The sequence below is a fragment of the Spea bombifrons genome, chromosome 4 (assembly GCF_027358695.1).
Source record: "Spea bombifrons isolate aSpeBom1 chromosome 4, aSpeBom1.2.pri, whole genome shotgun sequence".
NCBI classification, from domain to species: domain Eukaryota; kingdom Metazoa; phylum Chordata; class Amphibia; order Anura; family Pelobatidae; genus Spea; species Spea bombifrons.
The window spans coordinates 3851080-3873809 of NC_071090.1; the positions used below are offsets into that span (position 1 = coordinate 3851080).

General features: G+C 44.0%; 1 protein-coding gene across 1 annotated transcript; it reads left to right on the plus strand.

Annotated features, from left to right (window-relative positions):
- The first annotated feature begins 1964 nt into the window (after positions 1-1964).
- LOC128490298 (uncharacterized) lies at positions 1965-21872 on the plus strand. Its single transcript, XM_053462127.1, has 27 exons — positions 1965-2282; positions 2457-2624; positions 3028-3144; positions 3466-3543; positions 3870-3992; positions 4432-4541; positions 5991-6156; positions 6381-6463; positions 6906-6945; positions 10311-10406; positions 11919-12086; positions 12246-12362; positions 12484-12561; positions 13109-13231; positions 13451-13560; positions 13793-13958; positions 14453-14535; positions 15120-15216; positions 16223-16318; positions 17367-17534; positions 17965-18081; positions 18186-18263; positions 18988-19110; positions 19688-19797; positions 20089-20254; positions 20350-20432; positions 21438-21872. Exons 1-27 carry the CDS (start codon positions 2202-2204, stop codon positions 21478-21480), a joined length of 2988 nt encoding a protein of 995 aa, XP_053318102.1. The 5' UTR covers positions 1965-2201; the 3' UTR covers positions 21481-21872.
- The last annotated feature ends 858 nt before the right edge of the window (positions 21873-22730 follow it).

Here is a 22730-nt window from a genome sequence, read left to right on the forward strand (position 1 = left end):
TTGTTTCTGTAAATCCAAGTTGTTCGGCGATGGACTACTTTTTACCCATTGTACAGCACCAAGGAATATGATGGCGCTATAGAAATCAATATAATATAAAACAGAAATTCCACTAAGAGGAAGAACAATATACCGTACTTTATTTACAATGTCTAATTTATAAAGCCGTTTCTATACACATTATCGGGGCTTTTAGGGCTGTAGAACCCTGCGATACCCTCATACCCAGCAAACATTCTGAGCTCCTAGAAAAGGGGGGCATCAGGGGAGGAAAAAAGGCTTCAAGGGAGGAAAGAGGGACATCAGGGGAGGAAAGAAGGCTTCAAGGGATGAAAGAGGGGCATCAAGGGAGGAAAGAAGGCTTCAAGGGAGGAAAGAGGGGCATCAAGGGAGGAAAGAAGGCTTCAAGCGAGGAAAGAGGGGCATCAAGGGAGGAAAGAGGGAATCAGGACAGAAAAAAGAGGGATAGGGATTTGGGGCTCAAAGAGGAGCACTTGGGAGGTTTAGGGTGGCAGCTGCATTCTGTTTAGGGATACTCTGTTGAGCACTGTAGTTGAAGGACATTGTTGTAACCCAGCTAGAGGTTCATGGGATGCCGGTGAGTGAGCGGGGGTCCTAATACTTCATAGCGTTCAGCCACAATCAGATGACTGGGTTCCATTCACCGTGTAATGGTTTGATAGCATAGAGAGAGAGCAGTGATGCCTTCTGAGCCCCCCCAACATTTCCAGTGTCCAAATTGCAAGCGTGAGCGTCCCACCCATTACATTCCGCTGACGTCAGAGCATTTATATAAATTCTTCCTTGTCTGTCCAAATAACCCAATTCTAAACATTCTCTGCGGAACAGAAATGGCCTTCAACTTTTGAAAAATGTTGTTTTGAAAAAAAAGAAAAAAAAAAGCTGGATCAGAACACTGAAAAATATTATTTCTGGCTCTTTCATAGTTTTCAGCTTTCTCTTCCAAGTTATTACAGTATATCTTGTTTGGTTTTTTTGTGAGTTTTGGCTCGTGGCCCCTTTCGCTGGTTTAACACCTTCATGACCAGGACTGTTTTGTGCCCCAAAGAATCACTAAATGATTCCACTGGCAAAAGGCAAACAGTGGGGCAGAGAAGCGCGTCTAGTGCCCGAAAAAAAACCTGGATTGCCTCGTGAAAATCAGGACACTTGGGAGGAATGCCATATTCATATAGTTTGTTCACCAAGCGCTGGGTTCTTGCTGCTGATTTTGATAAATAAAATTCTACGCAGAGCTAGGAGAACCAATTAAACTTAGTACCCCAAAAACGTATGTAGGAAAGGGGCCAAAGAAATGAGTTGCTCAGTGAAGCACCTGCATGGCATGAGATCCCCCTCTCCTTCTCCTCCCCTCCTCTCTCCTCCCCTCTCCCCCTCTCTCCTCCTCTCTCCTCCCCTCTCCCCTCCTCTCTCCCCCCTCCTCTCTCCCGCCTCTCTCCCCCTCTCTCCTCCCCTCTCTCCCTCCTCTCTCCTCCCCTCTCTCCCTCCTCTCTCCTCCCCTCTCTCCCTCCTCTCTCCTCCCCTCTCCCCCTCCTCTCTCCTCCCCTCTCCCCCTCTCTCCTCTCTCCTCCCCTCTCTCCTCTGCCTCTCCCCCCCCTCTCCTCTCCTCCTCTCTCCCCGCCTCTCTCCTCCCATCTCCCCCTTCTGCTCCTCCCCTCTCTCCCCCCCTTTTCTCCCCCTCTCTCCATCTCTCTCTCCTCCCCTCCCCCCCATCTATGACTGGGCGAGGAGCAGTGAAGGATATGGATGTGCAGAGACAGGACACCGTGGAAATGTAACTTGACGCCCCTGGTAGAGAGACGATGAACCTCCTGCAAAGTCTAAGGAGACGCTCAGCAGTAACCAAATGCCCACAAACAAATTACCCCCTAAGACCCCCTCCCACAAATGCAGCCTTTCCATATGTGTGTGGGGGTCTTGTGCGCGGCACAACAAGCTACACCGCATGAACTGAGTTAGCTGAGAACGATTCCCTGCCAAGGGTTACAGCAACTCGCTGGAGGATCAGCTGCTCAGCCGCTGGAGGGCTCTACATGGAGAGCTATTGACTCTATTAGAACTTTGGAATTTGGCCGGTCTTCCCGATCCTCTATGAGAGCCGTCTAAAAGAGACCGTCTGCTCCAAAACTAGAGGGCAGCACAACATTCCCGTAAACCGTCGCAGCCTCAGAACCCCAACCATGTCTGTGGATCCTTATAGACTGATGAATGACGGACACACCATCCCAGTGACCGGCTTCGGCACGTACGCTCCCGAGAAGGTGAGCATCATGGGCTGTTTGCCACCTAAAGGGAAACGAGGTTATTCTCTAAAAATGCAGTCCTAAACCCAGCACCAGACTGGGGAGGAAAAGCAGTCCCGTCAGGGTGTGTGTGTGTGTGTGTGGGGGGGGGGTGTAAGAATGTCTTAACCTGGGATAGTTCATTATTTCTAGTTTCCGAAGAGCCTGGCGGAGGAGGCTACAAAACTAGCCATTGAAGTCGGTTATCGTCACATAGACTCCGCCGGTATTTACGGCAACGAGGTAGAAGTTGGAAGAGCCATTAGGAGGAAGATTGAGGACGGAACGGTGAAAAGAGAGGAAATATTCTACACTGGGAAGGTAAACGGGGACATAAGTATAAAAACCAGGGTGATTGAGACCAAGTCATCCCACCAGATTGTCCAAGGTGGAGGAACACCATCATAAAGCCCAACTTCTACTGGTGTCACCACTAATTACTTACTATTTTTTTAACGAGCAGTGGGGATAAGGGGTCACCCCTCAAATTTTGGGGCGCCTAGAACCTAGGGAGTGGGGTTAAAAGAAACATGAGGCTGGGGGCGATCCAATAAGTTGACCCATTCATGGTGTGACCAGAGACCAGTAAGCCTTTGACCCAAGATAGCTGATTAATGGGGGAAAAAACAAACAATTGAATGCAATAATTATCAAAAAATAAAAAATTCTCGTGATATTAAATCAAACACTAATTATTAATTAACATTACGCTTCCTAATTTCAGTTGTGGGGAACTCACCATAACCCCGAGCTTGTGCGTCCAGCCCTGGAGAAGTCACTAAGAGACCTTCAACTGGATTACATGGACCTCTTTATTATTCACACCCCCTTAGCGTTTGAGGTAATGGATCTCCTTCGCCGCTTAGAAGATCTTACAGAATGTCAGCTTCGGCTGGTTAAAGGTGCTGTTCCACTTACGCTTTTCTAACATTTCTAATACTGTTAACTTTGGCCTCATTTAAAATTTTGCTGGGAACTCTTAATTGTCAGGTGACCCGAAAGCAGGCACTGATTGGTGTTCAAAGCTTCTGGGCATTGGCTCTGCTAAGGTTTAGGGTTCATTTTAACATACTTTTAACATTCATGTTTTCTCTAAGTGGGACGGCACCTAAAACTTTAGACTAGAGAATATTTAATATAATGTTTGTTTGTTTTATTGAAGCCTAGAGATAATCTGTTTTCACTGAATAACAACTATCAAAATATCTATGTCAATGTTGATATCCGTGACACGTGGGAGGTGAGTACTACTTTCAGAATAACATTTTCTAATTGCATAGAATCTGCCGGCAGATCGGCCCCATTCGGCCCCCGTCTAGTCTGCCTGCTTCTCCTGCTGTAAAGACTCAAACCTTAATCAGTCGTTGGTCTCGTCTTAGATTTAGGAGCCGGATGCCTATCCCATGCACGTTTAATACCCTCACTGTATTAGCTTCTACCACCAAAGCTGGGAGGGAACCCTTATCTACCGTTGCATTGTTCTGCAGCGTTTAAGATCCCATTAAGCCTTGTCAGAAAAGGAACATTAAGAGTCTTGTGCTGCCATTACTACCCATGATCCCGCAGGCTCTGGAGCAGTGTAAAGACGCGGGGCTGGTGAAGTCCATTGGCGTTTCCAACTTTAACCGTAGGCAGCTGGAGCTGATCCTCAACAAGCCGGGACTGAAGCACAAGCCGGTCTGTAACCAGGTAACGATGGAGTTTTTATTATCGTTATTATATTATGCATTATGAAGGGCCAAACGCAGTGAGAAGGGCTTAGCTAGCCCTGTATGATGTATAAACAATGGGCCAGTTCTGGAGATCACCTGATGTTCCCTGACCAGCCAAGGAGGTCTGTGCTGTTCCAGCTCCCGGATGGCTCTTCCAGGTAAATGACCACACCCCTGGCCTGCCCACTTCTACATGGCCCCACCCACCTTGATGCCAGCTTGCCCTTTGCCCCACCCACCAAAACAGGTGACCCAACTTGGTGACCTCAAACGTCTGGGAAGATTTGCACAACACAGGCTTTTGGATGAGAGGCCCCCTCGACAGTCGGCGCTTCTTAGTTGAAGAACGTCTGACATCATTTATCTGTTTTAATAAGAAATGTTCTCATTTTGTGACGTTTCTGTCGTGTATGCAGGTAGAGTGCCACCTGTACCTGAATCAGAGCAAACTGCTGGAGTATTGCAGGTCTCAGAACATTCTCCTTGTTGGGTACAGCACCCTGGGTTCCAGCCGGGACGGGGCCTGGTAAGAGAACACTCATATTTAATCCCCCTATACATTCTCCGAAAGACTCCGGGTCCAGCTCCGCTTCTCAGGGTCTCCGGGTCACTGCGGGGAAACTCCATGTCACGGCACGCCCCGCTCCCCGCCCACATCCCCTCCAACAATGGCGGGACGGCCCATCGACATCAGCGGGACCTCCCACCAATGTCAGCGGGACATCCCACCTGCATCCCGCGCGGGGGGCTCCGGGTAGCCAGAGCCATAAACTTTCCAGTTATGCCGACAGTCATACACACTAGCAACATTGTTACCTTTAAATAACCCCCCCCCAGCAAACTTATATCTAATTAAATGAACGCCCCCCTATACCAAATTATTGCTTATTCAACTCAAATTAATATTCATTTAAAATTACATAAAATTTCCCCTCTTACCCATCTATTTTATATATCACCTTCCTATGGCCTTGGTGTCCTAATGGTTAATTTTATGGTTATTAAGTAAATGAAGAACTTATTAAGGAAATGAATGATTTTAGGACTGTTTGCTTCAGTTACACGAGACTCATAAAGTGATGGAACTTAGCATGTGACAAACAAAAAATCACAATCATCATAAGGTATGAGAAAAAAAAATACAAATTTCCACAAAAAAAGAAAGTGCTCTCAGTGCTCATCCGTATTTATTTAGATTGTAAATTGAAGCATTAAAGTCATTTTTATTGGAAATTTATCGCTCCGGGGCGTAACTGAAATTAAATTAGAAAAATTATTTAGTGCAATAATGTTGGGTAAATAAAAATCTATAACTTTCACTCATATTAAAAGCGAACGATGAGTATTCATAAAGGCAGTGGAGTACTTGGGGGTGGTTTGCCCCGAGTGGCACTCATTAAGGAGGTGGCACACAGGGATCCCAAGGGGTACCTTCTCCACCGACCGATTCCATGTCCCTGTCTCCTTTCCCAGAGGTCCACTTCTTCTCTTGCCTCTTTCTTCTTTCTTCGTCCGCCTCTCCCCGGTATCAGCTCCATTGACCAGGTCTCCAGGAGTAGGTAAAGGGGCAGAACTTCAGGGGGTCCTGGAAGACCACTTGCTCCTGTCTTCTCGTGCTGGTTCCAAATTGTTCAGAAAGGGCCCTACCGACCTGGACCAGTTTTGTTTTTGGTGCAAAGATGGCTTAAATAAGCTGTTAAATAAGGTGGTACTCACAAGCTGTTTAGGGGCAAATGTGGCACTCACAAGCTGTTTAGGGGCAAATGTGGCACTCACAAGCTGTTTAGGGGCACAGGTGGTTGCTTGGTGAGGTTGGGGGCCCTAGGTCAATTTTTAAACCCGGGGCCCCGTGGTTTCTAATTACCCCCGTCTACATAATATCCACTCGTCTCGTGCAATTCGTCTCGTAAAAGTGAAATCTAGATGAAACCCCATTTTTCAGAACGGCAATATTTAAAAATGTTGCATTTCCCAGGATAGACCAAAGCGCCCCCATCCTCCTCGAAGACCCCGTACTGAATGAAATTGCGAAGAAGCACAACCGGACCGCGGCCCAGGTAGCCCTGCGCTTCCTACTGCAAAGAGGCATCGTCGTCCTGGCCAAAAGTTTCAACCCCGTTAGGATCAAGCAAAACTTTCAGGTACAAAAAAAAACAAAAAACACATCACCAAAATTAAACCTTATGTCAAAAAATATGCAGCAAAAATACATATTTTATTTGTTAACATTAAAAAAATGTTGAGCGGTTAAGAAAATTTACAGCGCTGCGGTTTATCGGGAGAAAAAAAATTTTTTTTTTGCAGAATTTCTGAAAATCCTGTTTATTTGGAGTGATATAAACCACACATTTTTTGTTATTTTTAGGTATTAGATTTCCAGTTGCCGGAGGAAGATATGAACGTTTTGGTCGGGCTGAATAAAGATTTGCGTTATGATACCATGGAAGTGTGAGTAGCGGGCCTGCTGTGATTGGCTGGAATCAGGCAGCCATTATCGCGATGACTTTCCAAAGTCACATAAAAAGTCACGCTCAAGCCCTGCCCCTAGCCACACCCCAACCACGCCCCTTAAATAAAAGAGGTCCTCTTTTGCCGTTTTGGTCAGAAGTGGTAGAGGGTAATACAGTGAGGGGATTAAACATGCATGGGATAGACATACGGCTCCTGAATCTAAGACGAGACCAACGACTGATTAAGGTTTGAGTCTTTACAGCAGGAGAAACTGGCGAATAGACGGGGGCCGGATGGGGCCGATCTGCCGGCAGATTCTGTGTTTCTATCTTGAATTATGGGAGGTATTTTAATTTCAAGGAAAAATATAATATAAATAAATGGGAACGTCTCTTTCTATCCTAAACTTGATAAATTTTTATTCTTTTTTATTTGGCAGGTGGAAGGATCACCCTGATTACCCCTATCATGACGAATATTAACCACTTGTTCCAAAAACTGGAGTTTCAGAGGACATTTGTTATCATGAAAAATGACACTTATTCAAAGTTTTCTGATCTGCTAATAAAGGAAGGTCTAGTCCCCAAAACCTTATTTTTTAATGCGTGTTCCATGCATGGACTCCGATGCAAACATCTTTAAAACACCCGGAATAACCAAAAAAAAGTGGCGTTTCATAAAGTCTAAAATATGTGCCGGTTTTTTTTTTGTCAATTTTTTTTATTGGACAACCTGCCCATTTTCATCAAACTTTCATCAAAGAGTCACTTAATTTATTTATATGCAACCAAAAGGCACTTATAGCACAGCGCTTCACATTTCCATACCTGCCAAGTGTCCTGATGTTACAGTACAGACATCCATCGCATCATAGAGTTGGCCTCCTCGCAACTCTGAGTGATGTGAAACACTTGGGACATATGCATCAAGAAATATGTTAGCATTGGTTCTCTCAAGGTGACATTGATAGAAAAGTATGCTGGCAGTGAAGAGGTTAAACTAGTCGCTTTGACGTTACCAGACTAGCAGGCTTGTCCTGAGAACTAAATTCACAGATTTTAATCTTTTTTTTAACACGTTACGGTATTTACCAAACACTTTCTCACCAGGTTTGTTAAAGGTGCCGTTCCACCAATTCTGCTCATTTTAAAGAGACCCGGCGTTAGAAACACGACCCCCAGTAGGGTCCCAAAACCCTTCCCAGAAATAATTTAGGGGGGGGGACACCGTATTGTCCTGATTATAGGACCTTGCCTTTATTGTTTGGTGCCATTTAACAATGAACTTTTTTTTTCTGTTTTTCCTGTTTCTTTAAGAAAACACTTTAACCTTCGGCTTCCTTCTTATGTCATTAATCACAGAATTACATAAGAAAGCACAAAGTCATAGTGAACGCTAACATTGCGACAAAAGGTCAAGGGTCTTTTCTTTAAAGGGTTAAAAATGTAAAAAAAAAATGCCAGGTACATGTGTTTTTATAGGGCAACGTTTAAAAAATGTGCAAGTTCATTTTCTGTAGTTAGTTCTAGTTTTTGCCCCATAATATAACGTTTTCAGGCAGCTGCATATTAGCCGTTCTCGCTCTGTTATCTGAGCTCAATAAAGTCCCATTTATGATAAGTGTTTATTTAAGGGTTAATGTTAATCTATGTGAAGTTGCTGTCTGGGACTTGGGAATCGTCCAGGACCGGGTTGAGTGGCCTTTAGAGCAGGAGCTAAAACTATAATTATAGTATGTCATTTCAGTTGACCTCGTCTTGCGTGGAATTCTGTCTCTGCTGCTGTGGTCAAGCAGGGTGACTGAGGACTAACGTAGAGCGAAGGTGCGCTCCATCAATCGTTAGTGGGTGGTCCTGCCAACATTGTGGGTGGTCCTGCCAACAGTGTGGGTGGTCCTGCCACCATTTTTGGAGGGGAAGTGGGAGGCGAGTGGGGTTTGCCACAACACCGGTCCTGTGACCTTGAGGTTCCCCCGCGGTGACTCGAAGACACTCAGTGACGCGTCGCTTCACCCTGAAACTCGGGGCAAAACCACAAGAGTTCCCACATTAATTGCCCAGGGCCCCAGTGCTGTGAAGGGCCCATACAGCTCGGTACTTACAGGATGTGGACAGAAGTGGCTCCCTCGCTGACACGGTGCCAGGAAGTGACATCATTTCACAGGAGCTAAAGGTCACGCCCTGTCAGTAGCTCCTTCACTGTGCTCCCCGTCGCTTTCCGGCATAAAGGGCATTCAGGAGCCAAGCAGTGGGTGTGGAAAGTACCTCATGGGAGGGACAACAAGAGGGGCCCTTTTTGTCCAATTGCTCCAGGGCCCCAATGGCCTTGATCTGGCCTGACTGCCAGCCAGCTCCAGTTCTAGTTTGAGAAAGAGCTCCGAGGAGGGGGGGAGGGCACACTAGATTTGTGAGTTTGGTTAATCCATGTTTTTACACCGTCTTGTTGGTCAGTTGCCCCATGGCTGGGGTTGTCTCTAATTTGCCTGCATTTACATTTTCGCTCTTATCTCTATAGAAACGGGAAGAAACTAAAAGGGGAAGAAATTGTGTAAAGAGGTGTTCTGGTGCAAAGCGAAGCAACCAGCAGGGGCACCACTCTTTATACATAAACCCCACCGTAAGCCGCCATCTTGGAGTCACCATAGTCACAGTAATTTGTATAGTTATTCGGGGTTCTGTCCTCACCCTAAGCATACCTTCCATCGGAGGTCCTCTTCCTCGTGCTGCATGGCTGGACATGACATCATAGCTCAACATTCTGCCACTCCATATTGTAAATGGGTACTATTGGTCTAGGCCACTGGTTGCAGTTAGAAACATGCAGGTTATAATGATTACTGTTTCCGTGACCACCTTACCCAACGCATTTCATGGCCTCGTGCAGTGGAGCTTCCCAATCTATCTCCTGGTTCGGTGCTAACGTTCGACAAGGTGGGTTGGTTTGGGCTTGAGCCAAATGCTTGACTTGAGGTTAGTAGGAGACCACAAGAGCACCCTTGGGGGGCATTCTTCTTGTTACCCTCGAGACCTGTGTCTTCTAAGAGATTTTTTGGTAAAGAACAATTCCTAGATGCACGAGCTTGATCGTGGTTAATTTCCGTGATTTAGCCATTTGTGCTAATATCTGGATTTTGACTCATATCTCACTTTCATTTTACTGAGAGGGTGCTAGATAAGTAGAACAGCCTCCCAGAAGAAGTGGTAGAGGGTAATACAGTGAGGGTATTAAACATGCATGGGATAGACATACGGCTCCTGAATCTAAGACGAGACCAAGGAGTGTACAGCAGGAGAAACAGGCGACTAGACGGGGGCCGAATGGGGCCAATCTGGAGTGACATTCTAGGTCAATATTACCCCTTTTGATGGCGGGAATCTACTTTCCTGGGTCTAAAACAAATTAAAGGTGACCCTAAATTTAACACCGAAGACCGGGGCGGAATAATGAATGGTAACCAAGTTTAGTAACAAGCTGTCGTTACATTGTAGCAGTATTTTTCCAACACTCCAAATATTTGCCGCTGGGAGGGGAAGAGGCGGCTGCTTAACTCCTTCCTCACCGGTCTCTTGTGACAGCTAAAGTGCAGCGAATGAATGAAGGGCACAGCGAGTTCACAGGAGTCAGAATGACCGTGCAAAATATATTGGTTTCTTTTTCATGAAACAAAACAATACAAAAAACTAAAGAAATAAGGTAAAAAATGCACTCACACACCCTGCAGTCTGCCTTCGGTGTGATTGGTTGGGGGAGTTATCAGCTCGGAAGGGGCTGAGCCCAGATTTCACTGTCAAAAACGATCTGCCCGGGGTTCGTAGGACTCAGTAAGTCCTGCAGGATCTGAGAGCCTCCGCTAACCATGTCCTCCCCAAACGCCTACGTTGTTCTCAACGACGGGAACAAGATGCCGGTGATCGGATTCGGTACCTACGCCCCGCAGAAGGTGAGCGCCACAGCTGCGGGACTTCGGATTTCTTCTTCTTCTTTAAAAACATAGAACCGGCCCCATTCGGCCCCCCATCTAGCCGCCCGTTTCTCCCGCTGTAAAGACTCAAACCTTAATCAGTCGTTGGTCTCGTCTTAGATTCAGGAGCCGTATGTCTATCCCATGCATGTTTAATACCCTCACTGGATTACCCTCTACCACTTCTACTGGGAGGCTGTTCCACTTATCTACCACCCTCTCAGTAAAGTAAAAAAGAATAGGTGCTCTTAATTTAAAGTATGTTTATTCAAATTTCTAATTCAAATACAGCAAATTTCTAATTCAAATATTATTTCCCTGGCCCTCTTCCAGTCTATCCAACCCTAATGGACTATGATAAGAATGTGATTAGAATAGTCCACTTGTACTCGTACATCCAATCAGCTTCAAGCTGCGGGTAACTCTTTCAGTGCCGTCATGCTTATACTGTTAAAGTGATATAGTGGGTATATTTCTATGAGATCAGCCGAGGAGGTGCCTAAAAGCTGAACAAAATGAAACACAGTGTGTAGGGGATTTATTTTACTAGGCATATGGTAGATAAGTGGGACATCCTCCCAGCAGAGGGGGTAGAGGCTGATGCAACTTATGACCTAGAGTATACAATGCACTAAATCAACACCACATACACGCCCCATGTACAGATTAGGTGTCCATGGGAATCACTCATTGATTATCATAATCATATAATGTTAGTTTCCTTCACAGCCTGATTCTACCTGACTCAGGGATTTGCAGGCAGATCGGCCCCCATTCGGCCCCCGTCTAGTCGCCCGTTTCTCCTGCTGTAAAGACTCAAACCTTAATCAGTCGTTGATCTTGTCTTAGATTCAGGAGCCGTATGTCTACCCCATGCACAGGGCACCTTTTGGCCCCCCTCGATAACATACACAATGGGACACATTTTACACGCTCTCACACTAACACACATACATACACACTCATGCTACAAACATATGTATACAAACACACACACTCATGCTAACACAGACACATTTACACACACATGCTAACACACACACTTACACATACACACTCAGGCTAACACACACCTTACACATACACACTCAGGCTAACACAGACACATTTACAAACACACACTCATGCTAACACACACACTTACACATACACACTCAGGCTAACACACACACTTACACATACACACTCAGGCTAACACACACACACTTACACATACACACTCAGGCTAACACACACACACTTACACATACACACTCAGGCTAACACACACACACTTACACATACACACTCAGGCTAACACACACACACTTACACACACTCACTGGGACCTGTTGGCACTACAGGGAGCCTGATTCCCCCAATAAAGCGATCGGCTTTTAATGATCTTTTACAGTCGTGGCCGGGCTTATCCTGTATTATGCCGATAAATAACGATGATGATGTTACGATTATTATTTAGAAATTCCTAATTTTATCCGCCTTTTGAATTAGTTTCCCAAAAGCCTGGCTGAAGAGGGTACCAAAGTGGCCATTGAAACCGGATATCGGCACATTGACTGCGCCTTTATATACGGTAACGAGGTGGAGGTCGGCCGAGCTATAAGAGCCAAGATTGCCGACGGGACGGTGAAACGGGAAGAAATATTCTACACCGGGAAGGTATGATATACTGAAAACTATATATTTATTTCAAGCCACCGATTGGCTGCTTGAAACCAATGGGAACGATCAGCTAACAAGAGATTTTGAAGCAGTGGCTTAGGGGGTTAATTCTAGGCATCCACGGAACCTCACCTCGTCTCCGTCTCTTTGCTTCAGCTCTGGTCCACGTTCCACGCTCCAGAATTGGTTCGTCCGGTTTTGGAGAAATCCCTGAAAGCTCTGGAACTGGATTACATGGACCTTTTCATCATACATTCCCCCGTAGAATTTAAGGTTTGTTTATCTAGGCATGTGGAAAATATTTTAATTGGTTTTGTTACTTTTTTTTAATTATTATTATTTTTATTATTATTATTATTATTTTTATTATTCTTATTATTATTATTATTATCAGCCAGGAGATGATCTCTTTCCAGTAGATGAAAACGGCAAACTTATTTACAACAACACAGATATCCGGGACACGTGGAAGGTGAGCTTTGGTCTTCTGGTGAAATAACATAACATTCTATTAAAAATCATAACATTAGAAATAATTGTAAATGTCTGATTTAGATGATTCATGACCCCCCCCCCAAAACAAATATTGTCACTACCCTACGATTTAAGATCTTTTGTGTTTACGGAGGACATGCCATGGGTCTGACGTCACAAGTTCTACAAAGACAGGAGACCATGGAGTAGACGATGCTGACAGCCCCGCATGCATTGTTGTTAAGAAGTATTGAAGCTCATGATAGTTTGACCATCTGAGGTCCTCCAGATGAACATCTCCAGGCCCCTGGTCACTTCCTGTTAATAAGTTTACATTATGGCCTTTAACCTTCGGCTCTACGCCTCACCCGGATATCCTTTAGGATTTCATTGCTCTGTTTGGCCGTTGTATGAAACCGACGTATGACGGAGACGTTATCGGTGCTCTTTGTATCGTAGAATTCCGTGGCTTCCTGGACAATTCAGGGCTGAGTTTAGGAAGCAGGACCTGAATTATTCATCCGAGTCTGATGATTTTTCTTTAGGCTCTGGAGGCGTGTAAAGACGCAGGACTGGTGAAATCCATCGGGGTGTCCAACTTCAATCGACGTCAACTGGAACTGATACTTAACATGCCGGGGCTGAAGCACAAACCAGTCTGTAACCAGGTATCACCAGCTGTTTGCATTTAGCTCTCTTAAAGTTCCTTCTTGTTCGACCTCCATAAACATAGCATGTGTTGCTTTATCAGCCCTTGGTTTGGGAGCCGCCAGAAGGCAAAATTGAGCACTGAGGTCCTCGGCCAATTTGTGGTTACTGTCCGTTTGCCCGAATCCATCGTTTATAGGGTTGTTGCGATCTCGTAAATGGTTCCATTCTATCCACAGGTGGAGTGTCACATCTACCTGAATCAGTCTAAAATGCTGGAGTTCTGCAAAGCGAATGATATTGCTCTGGTGGCGTACTCTGTGCTGGGCTCCAGCAGGGATGAGAATTGGTGAGTCTCCATCTCTATACGATCCACCTAAAGGGACAGAACCTCCATAAGTATGTTACGTGTAACGTATGAAACTCGGCTTCATGGGAAAACATTTTTGCATGCTGAGATAAAGTGATTGGTCCTAATTTCCTTTGCATTTCATGTATTTTATGGATAATTTATTAGGAGAATATTATATAAAGTCATACACTGCATAATAAAGTATACTTTACTTCACCTCGTCCTTCAGGATAGATCAAAATTCTCCGGTTCTCCTGGAAGACCCCGTGTTAATCAGAATCGCTGAAAAGCTTCATCGGACCCCGGCGCAGGTGGCCATGCGCTACATGCTGCAGAGAGGAATCGTGGTTCTGGCCAAAAGCTACACACCTGCGAGGATCAAACAAAATTTCCAGGTATTGTGGGGGGTGCAAATTATCTCAGAAAAGGACATTTCTAATTAGGCCAGGAATGTCGAGGTGGCCTCGACACGTAGGTACAGCCAATATCTCTATACTATTAAGTTCCTCGTTGCTGTTGATTAGTTCAGGCAGCCTTTGTAAGGACGGAAGGAGACAGAGACATATGTTAGGCACGGCTCTAAACCAGACCTAGACGCCCCCATCAATAACCTCTGCCCCTGCTGCCTACGTGAATGGTGGGATCTGCTGCCATCCCCCGGCACGCTATGGGGTAAGGACAGTGGTCCATACTGTCCATGAGCCGGTCACGAAGGGGAGATCTGATCTCCTCAACCGGCCCAAAGAGGGCCCAAGGTCGGCCAGTAGGGCAAACTGTACCCGGTTAGGAGGCAGAGAGATGTTTCCTTTGTAATATTCTTTATTAATGCTATACGTTATTTACACTAAGAGCCCGACGCACAAAACACTAAACCTCGTTCTATCTTCAGGTTTTTGACTTTGAGTTAAGTCCTGAAGACATGAAAACCCTCAACGGACTCAATAAGAACATGCGCTATGTCAGAATTTCAAAGTGAGTACCGGCGCTCCTCTGATTTATACAATACTCTTAATTATAAGTAAATCGGGCCAACTGCATTAAAGGTTAAAGTTATTTTTAACTAGACAGGGGCCGGATGGGGCCGATCTGCCGGCAGGTTCTGTGTTTCTTTTTATGCTATTATTAATATTTAATTCCCAATAAATCAGGCATTGAGAAGCAGAATAGAGCAGAGCCGGTTGGACCCCAAGTCCCTGACAGTATGGCCGCTCTGCGCCTCCTACAACCCTCTCAAATAGGGACAGATCGCCCTTTTTATTTCTGTCGCCCCATAGATTTGGGCCGAAATTTTCTAATTTACACGCTAGATGACCAGGGTTTAAATACTGAGATAACACCCTAAATTTCTATGCCGATAAATGCGCTGACAGGGGCAAAATTTAATTTAATTTAACATTAAAAAAGATCGTATTACTTACACCGGTAAGTAGCCGAGCGGGTTATACGTTATTAATCTGTTTTGTTGGGTTTGTCGTTTCTTCCTTAGCTGGGAGGACCACCCCAAGTTCCCTTATAACGATGAGTACTAAGAAACTGATTACATTGTGCAACGGTAGCCATGGGGCGAAAAAAGGATCGGAATTCACTTTGTCCACCGACGGACGCATCGAGGGTTATTGCACCGAACAGAAGAAATCATCAAAGCTCCGTCCTGTGAATTCTGACGGAAGCTGCTCGTTTATAAGTGGCTGATATTTATAGATATTTTTTATAATATGGAGACGATTTGCCCGAATCGTTAATATTCCCGGCTGATGCGTAAAAGAAGTGACTGTCATCAAAATGCGTAAAATTTCTGTTCAATAAAATTTCTAGACTTCATATGAAATGATGTCATTTGTTTGTCCAGGAATCATTGTAAACGTCCGTACGAATGAATGGCCCCCGTCTGCGTTTTGGGGTTAGCTTTGTGAGGAGCTTAGGGGGGATTCGGAAAGGTTGGCCCAGAAGACTTGAAGATTTGGGGATTTTTCAGAAGAAACCACCAACGGGCCATTCAGAGACTTCTAACGACTCGGTCAAAAGTTGATCTCTCGAAGAGTGAACCCTCCCTAGTAGTAAGGTGGACCCCAAAGTGGGTAATGTCATGGGACTTATGGCTTGGTCACTTAAAGAGTTAATATTATTTTTCTTGTGAATCGGACAGTTAATGGAAGGGCTGTTGCAGCGTGGAAGTGCGCTGCGGCCGATAAAATGTTTTATCCATAGAGAGGATACAATAACTGCACAGCGAAGCCCCGGAATCAGTAATGATGATAATAAAATAACAGGTCGTAGTTACATTGTAACAGCATTTCATGATCCAAGCAGTCTGCCTATTTATTGACTGAGAGGGGCAGCTGCTTAACTCATTCCTGACCAGTGGCTTTCAACAGTAAAAAGCATGGCGAATGAATGAAAGGGACCAGGTGAGTTCATAGGAGTCAGAATGACAACCCAAAATATTATGAATTCTTTGGTAAAGAAAGGTAACCCTCCCAAAAAACCAATAGAAAAGCTGGAAAAAAAAGCACTCACACGCCCCACAGCTGCTCTCTCTGCCGCGATTGGCTGGGAGTAGATGACATCAGAAGGGGCTGAGCTCGGAGTCTGGTTTCAATCAGGAAAAAAACAATCTGTTCGACTCGGAGGACTCAGTAAGTCCTGCAGGATCTGAGAGCCTCCGCTAACCATGTCCTCCCCAAACGCCTACGTTGTTCTCAACGACGGGAACAAGATGCCGGTGGTCGGGTTCGGTACCTACGCCCCGCAGAAGGTGAGCGCCACAACTGCCAAGAACATCTACCAACTAACTTCTGCAAATTAATTAAATATATTTAAATGTTATTCTTTAGAAACATAGAACCTTCCGGCAGATCGGACCCCTTCGGCCCCCGTCTAGTCTGTACGTTTTTCCTACTGTAAAGACTCAAACCCCAAAACACTCACACACCCAGACACTCACATACCCAGACACTCACACACCCAGACACTCAGACACTCACACACTCACACACTCAAACTTTTGCGCCCAGACACTCACACCCCCAGACACTCATACTCATACCCCCAGACACTCACACCCCGAGACACTCATATTCACAGACACTCACACACCCAAACACTCATACTAACACACACATTCAGACTAACACACTCACCCTAACTCACACACACTAACATACCCAAAAAACAGAACAGGCTTACCCAGACGCACACATGCAAAGGCACTTGCCCCATTGCCCCCTGGATCCGCCTATGGTCTCGTCTTAGATTCAGGAGCCGTATGTCTATCCCATGCATGTTTAAATTCCCTCACTGTATTACCCTCTACCACTTCTGCTGGGAGGCTGTTCCACTTATCTACCACACTCTCAGTACAGAAAAAAATTAAACGCTTAAACAATATGTTCGTTTTAAAATTTGGATGTTTATTTTTAAATTTATAATTCAAAGGCAGGATTAGCCACCTTTACCTGTCCAACTGTTGTTAGGCTATCATTTCCCTGGCCCCCTGCCAGTCTGGTCTGCCCTAACGGACTACGATAAAACCACAGTTAGAAGTCGAAATGTACTCCAATCCGTCCAATCAGCCTCCAACTGGGTTTAACACTTTCAGTGCTTTAACTGTTAAACAGATACTATGTAGTGAATATCAAAGGGATTAAGGGATCAAAGTTGGAGAAAATAAAAATACAGTGTATGGAAGTTTTACTTTATTGAGAGGGCGGTAGATGAACAGAACAGCCTACAAGCAGAGGTGGTAGAGATTAATACAGTTCTATATACACCCTTCATACCCGTTTTGTCTTCCTTTGAACTAGTCTCCCAAAATCCTGGCTGAAGAGGGTACAAAAGTGGCCATTGAAACCGGATATCGGCACATCGACTGCGCCTTTCTGTACGGTAACGAGGTGGAGGTCGGCCGAGGTATAAGAGCAAAGATTGCCAACGGGACGGTGAAACGGGAAGAAATATTCTACACCGGGAAAGTATGATATACTGAAAACGTTGAATCTGCCGGCAGATCAGCCCCATCCGGCCCCAACTAATCCTAGCCCTCCAGGACCTGCGTAAAAAACTTACCTTAAGGTGAAGCTGCAGCTTCAAATCTGCAGCAGAATACTTCTCCATGGTCCGATGTTTCTCTTTACTGATTGGCTGCTTAGAAACCAATGGGGTCGCTTCCTGGACACCTGGAACGCTCGCCGAACCAGAACTGGAGTTGACCGGGTGCAGGAGATAGAATAAGAATAGGGACCACACATCACATACATTTAAAGGGACCTCCCCGCTATCATATACATTAAATCTTATATTATATATTATATATATTGTATCTTATATATATTGTATATGATATATATATATATATATTGGCCGGATATACAGGGTTAATTCTTTATTTCTCTTTTTTTTCAGCTTTGGTCTACATTCCATACTCCAGAATTGGTTCGCCCGGCTTTGGAAAAATCACTAAAAGACCTTGGACTGGATTACATGGACCTTTTCATCATACATTCCCCTATAGAATTTAAGGTTTAAGCACATTTTGAGCAAATGTTATTTTTTTTCTTCCAATGAGTTGATTCCTCAATATTAAAAAAAAATTGCATTATTTTTTTTGTTACAATTTTTTTTAGCCGGGAAACGATCCCTTACCGTTAGATGAAAACGGCAAAGTCATTTACCACAACACAGATATTCGGGACACGTGGAAGGTAATATTTGCATTTACCAAATTTTTGATTTTTTTTGGGTCGAGGAATGCAAAGCTGCGGAGAAATTACGTAACATTCTATTAAAAAGAAACACCAAATTATTCATAATTGTACATTATAAATATTCTAATTAATATTATTCCAAATGAATTCCTCCCACTCTCATCTAGATTGTAAGCTCTTTTGAGCAGGGCTTAGTCTTAGTCTCTAAGGTCTAATTTTCTCAGACCCTTTGAATGAATGGATTGTGAGAAGCATGGAAGAATTGTTGATGCTATCGCAATAAAATATAATATTAATAAAAAATAATAGAAATTATTATTAATAGTAATAATAATAATAATCTTGACACTACCCTACCATTTTAAGCTGCCATGGGTCTGTCGTCACAAGTTCTACAAAGACAGGAGACCATGTTGTTAAGAAGTATTGAAGTCCATGATAGTTTGACCATCTGAGGTCCTCTCGATGAACATCTCCAGGCCCCTGGTCACTTCCCGTTAATAAGTTTACATTATGGCCTTTAACCTTCGGCTCTACGCCTCGCCCGGATATCCTTTAGGATTTCATTGCTCTGTTTGGCCGTTGTATGAAACCGACGTATGATGGAGACGTTATCGGTGCTCTTTGTATCGTAGAATTCCGTGGCTTCCTGGACAATTCCTGGTTGAGTTTAGAAAGCAGGACCTGAATTATTCATCCGAGTCTGATGATTTTTATTTAGGCTCTGGAGGCGTGTAAAGACGCAGGACTGGTGAAATCCATCGGGGTGTCCAACTTCAATCGACGTCAACTGGAACTGATACTTAACATGCCGGGACTGAAGCACAAACCAGTCTGTAACCAGGTAAGACTTGATAAGCCATGCTTGTGTTGACCTTTAGCTCTCTTCTTCAATCTGTGAGGTTGGACCACAGATGGTGTTGAAAGGTCATGGGTCAGGGTGAAAAGAAATGTGGAGGAGACTCAATTCATATGATTTTATGCTTTACCTTTTGAATTTATTATCTTTAAGGGCATGGGGGGCCACCCATAGGCTGGACATTTTCCTACGGTCAGTAATCAGAAGTGAACCAACATTCTCCAAGCTGGTGATATTTGGTTTCCAAGCCATTCATGGAGCTATTGGTGAACTTCGGCCGACTCCATAGTTTTTCCAACCCAGTTGCCTGGCCGAACCGATAGATTAGGATTTAGGTTTATCCCCCTTCTATTACAACAAGGAGGTCCATACATCTTGGACCGCTGTGTCCTTGAGTGGTTTGGGGGCCACTGGAAGGTAAACGTGTCGGAACGGTCAACAGCATTGAGTAATGGGGTCATCGGCCATATTATGGGAGTTGTCAGTATACCCAAATTTTGGTGACTCCTGTACCTTTTGGTGAGGTCGTACCTAATCTGTATTTGTTACGATCTATCCGCAGGTGGAGTGTCACATTTACCTCAATCAGTCGAAACTCCTTGAGTTCTGCAAAGCTCATGATATTGTTCTGGTGGCGTACTTTGTTCTGGGCTCTTGCAGGGAAGGGGATTGGTAAGTAGCTTTTTTTATACAAAATTATGGGGACGGGATCTAAATCATAAAAACATAAAATGTGAACGAACCATTCGGCCCACCTGGTCTACCTGTTATTCCTATTGTAAAGACTCAAACCTTAACAAGTCCAAGGGAGTATTGAGTCTTTAGTTAAAGTTGATGCCTTTAATAATGATAAAAAAATGTAAAGTTACATAAAATTTGGAGTGATACAATGTATACAAAGTACAAAGTGATACAATGTATCATAAAACATTTTACCCTTCCCCCCTGCACCTTGTCTTCCAGGTTCGACCAAAATTCTCCGGTTCTCCTCAAAGACCCCGTGCTAAACACAATTGCCGAGAAGCTTCATCGGACCCCGGCGCAGGTGGCCATGCGCTACATGCTGCAGAGAGGAATCGTGGTTCTGGCCAAAAGCTTTACGCCAGAGAGGATCAAACAAAATTTCCAGGTATTGGGGTGAAAAGGAGGGCCAACAACCAATAATAATGTTATTCATATTAAGAGCCCCGAAACGCAGCACAATAAACCTCGTTCCACCTTCAGGTTTTTGACTTTGAGTTAAGTCCTGAAGACATGAAAACCCTCGACGGACTCAATAAGAACATGCGCTTTATTATTCTTAAGGAGTGAGTACAAATGCTCATTATAACCTTAATTATTGTTAGCACACCCCCCCCCACATTCCAGATGGCCATATCGGGACACCTGCTTTTGGGGTATGTGGCTAGAGGTGGGGTGGGATAACTGCATGGCCGGACTGGGAATTAAAACCTGCCCTGGAAATAATTGAATACCCTCCCCATATTTCATGGCGCCATTTCTGCGTATGGATGTATTTTTATATTTAGAAGTGCATGGTGTTAGAGTGGCTTTGTTTGTGTACATGTGTGTAAGTGTATGGTGTTAGAGTGAGTGTGTGTGTATGTATACACAAGTATAGTACGTGTGTATGTATATGTAATTGTATGTGTATGTTGTAAGATTGTGTGGAAGCATCCATGTGTTAGTGGGTATGTGTAAATATATGTATGTTTATGGTGTTAGAGTGGCTGTATGTATGGATGTATATGTTAGTGTTGAGGTGCCCTTGACCATCATCATACCCCCAACATCCTAATTAATTCCAGTACCCAACCACAATCTTAAGCCCCCAACCACCATATTTACACCCCTATGATTATATTCCTCCCCACCATCATTTCTTTCCCCAACCATTATCACCTCATATTACACCACAATCACCCCCCTCCATCTTCATGTGCCCTAACATCACTTCCCATCATTATATCCCCATTATCTTAATACCCCTCCCTCAGCGCACCCTCCTTCATAGTCATACAAATATTCAACAATTATCACCAATTCATACAATTCAACATATTTATCACCTCGCTTCCTGGCCCCGGTGGGCCAGTCCGGCCCTGGGGATCATAGGCGTGACCACCCTCAGTATCCCTCCGAGTGTCTCAACATGGCCATGCGGAGCTGCGATGGAATCCATTGATCTAAGAGCTCCCTTGGGCAGCCGGGGGTCATCAGAGGATCTCCCTTACCACCCTATGACCCCCTTTGCCTGCCGAAGCAAGCAGTGCCTGATAATGAAATTGTTTTGTTGGGTTTGTCTTCTTTAGCTTGGAGGACCATCCTAAATTCCCTTATAACGATGAGTACTAAGAAAACGAATCCGATCACACATTGTGAAGCCTCGGGGTGAAAAAAGGAGCAGAATTCGCGGACAGAAGACGCATCAAGGGTTCTTGCACCGAAAAAGAAGAAGAATAGAATGTTATTTCCACCTTCGTATAATCACCAGACCGTTCAATGCAATCCTTCGACCTTCTTTGTCGGGAATATGGGATTTAAATCTTACAATCGCAACACAGAAATAGAAAAAGAATGTTCTGTAAAGTCTTTTTTTTTTTTTAAATTGTTGATTTTTTTAAAATATTTTTTTATATTATGGTGTGGAATCGCTAGAGTTAATTATATTTTGGGTTGTTGCGTAAAAAAAGGTGACCTTCATCAGAATTTGTAGAATTTCCCTTCAATTAAAGCTCAGAAAGTTGTCTGTTTCTTTTCCTTCTTACCTTCTAACAAATGACATCATATGTTACACGTTTTATCTAATTGTTTATTTTGTGTTTTAGTTCTGCCGCATATCCTGGAGATCAGTTATCCAGAATTCCACCTTTAGGACATTTTTTTTGATGAATTATTTGTTAAATAGAATGAGGGCCAGACTTCTTGTAATTTATTCATATATTTATTTACATAAAGGTGTCTGTTGATTGACTCATTTCATATATTTTGCCCAAATATTATATATTACAAACGAGTAACTATTAATTTGGCGTTTGTGTGTTACTACATAATATAACGTGTGTATGATTAAAATTCATTTGCATTAGTGTATGAAAATTATTATGAGGTTACTATGGCAACCAAATCATTTATTGCGTATTTTTTTATTATGATATTCTTATTCTGGCTTCAACTTCTTCTAAAGGTAACAATATTTTTTAAAATGTCTTGCAGGTAAAGAACGGATATTAAAGTATTCACAGCGTTTAATATCCGTTGTCCATATGCAGGGCTGTATGGGATTAGATATAGTGTAAGGAAGCTTTAATTCACAGAGAGGGTGGTAGATAAGTGGAAGAGCCTCCCAGCAGAAGTGGTAGAGGGTAATACAGTGAGGGTATTAAACATGTAAGGGATAGACATACGGCTCCTGAATCTAAGATGAGACCAACGACTGATTAAGGTTTGAGTCTTTACAGCAGGAGAAACGGGCGACCAGACGGGGGCCGAATGGGGCCGATTCTAGGTCTAAAACAGAGTACTCTTTTATGTTTGTCTGCTGGATGAATAACGTGATTATGAAAAAAGTATCCAAACGGAGGAATCCCACCCTGGAACTCGGC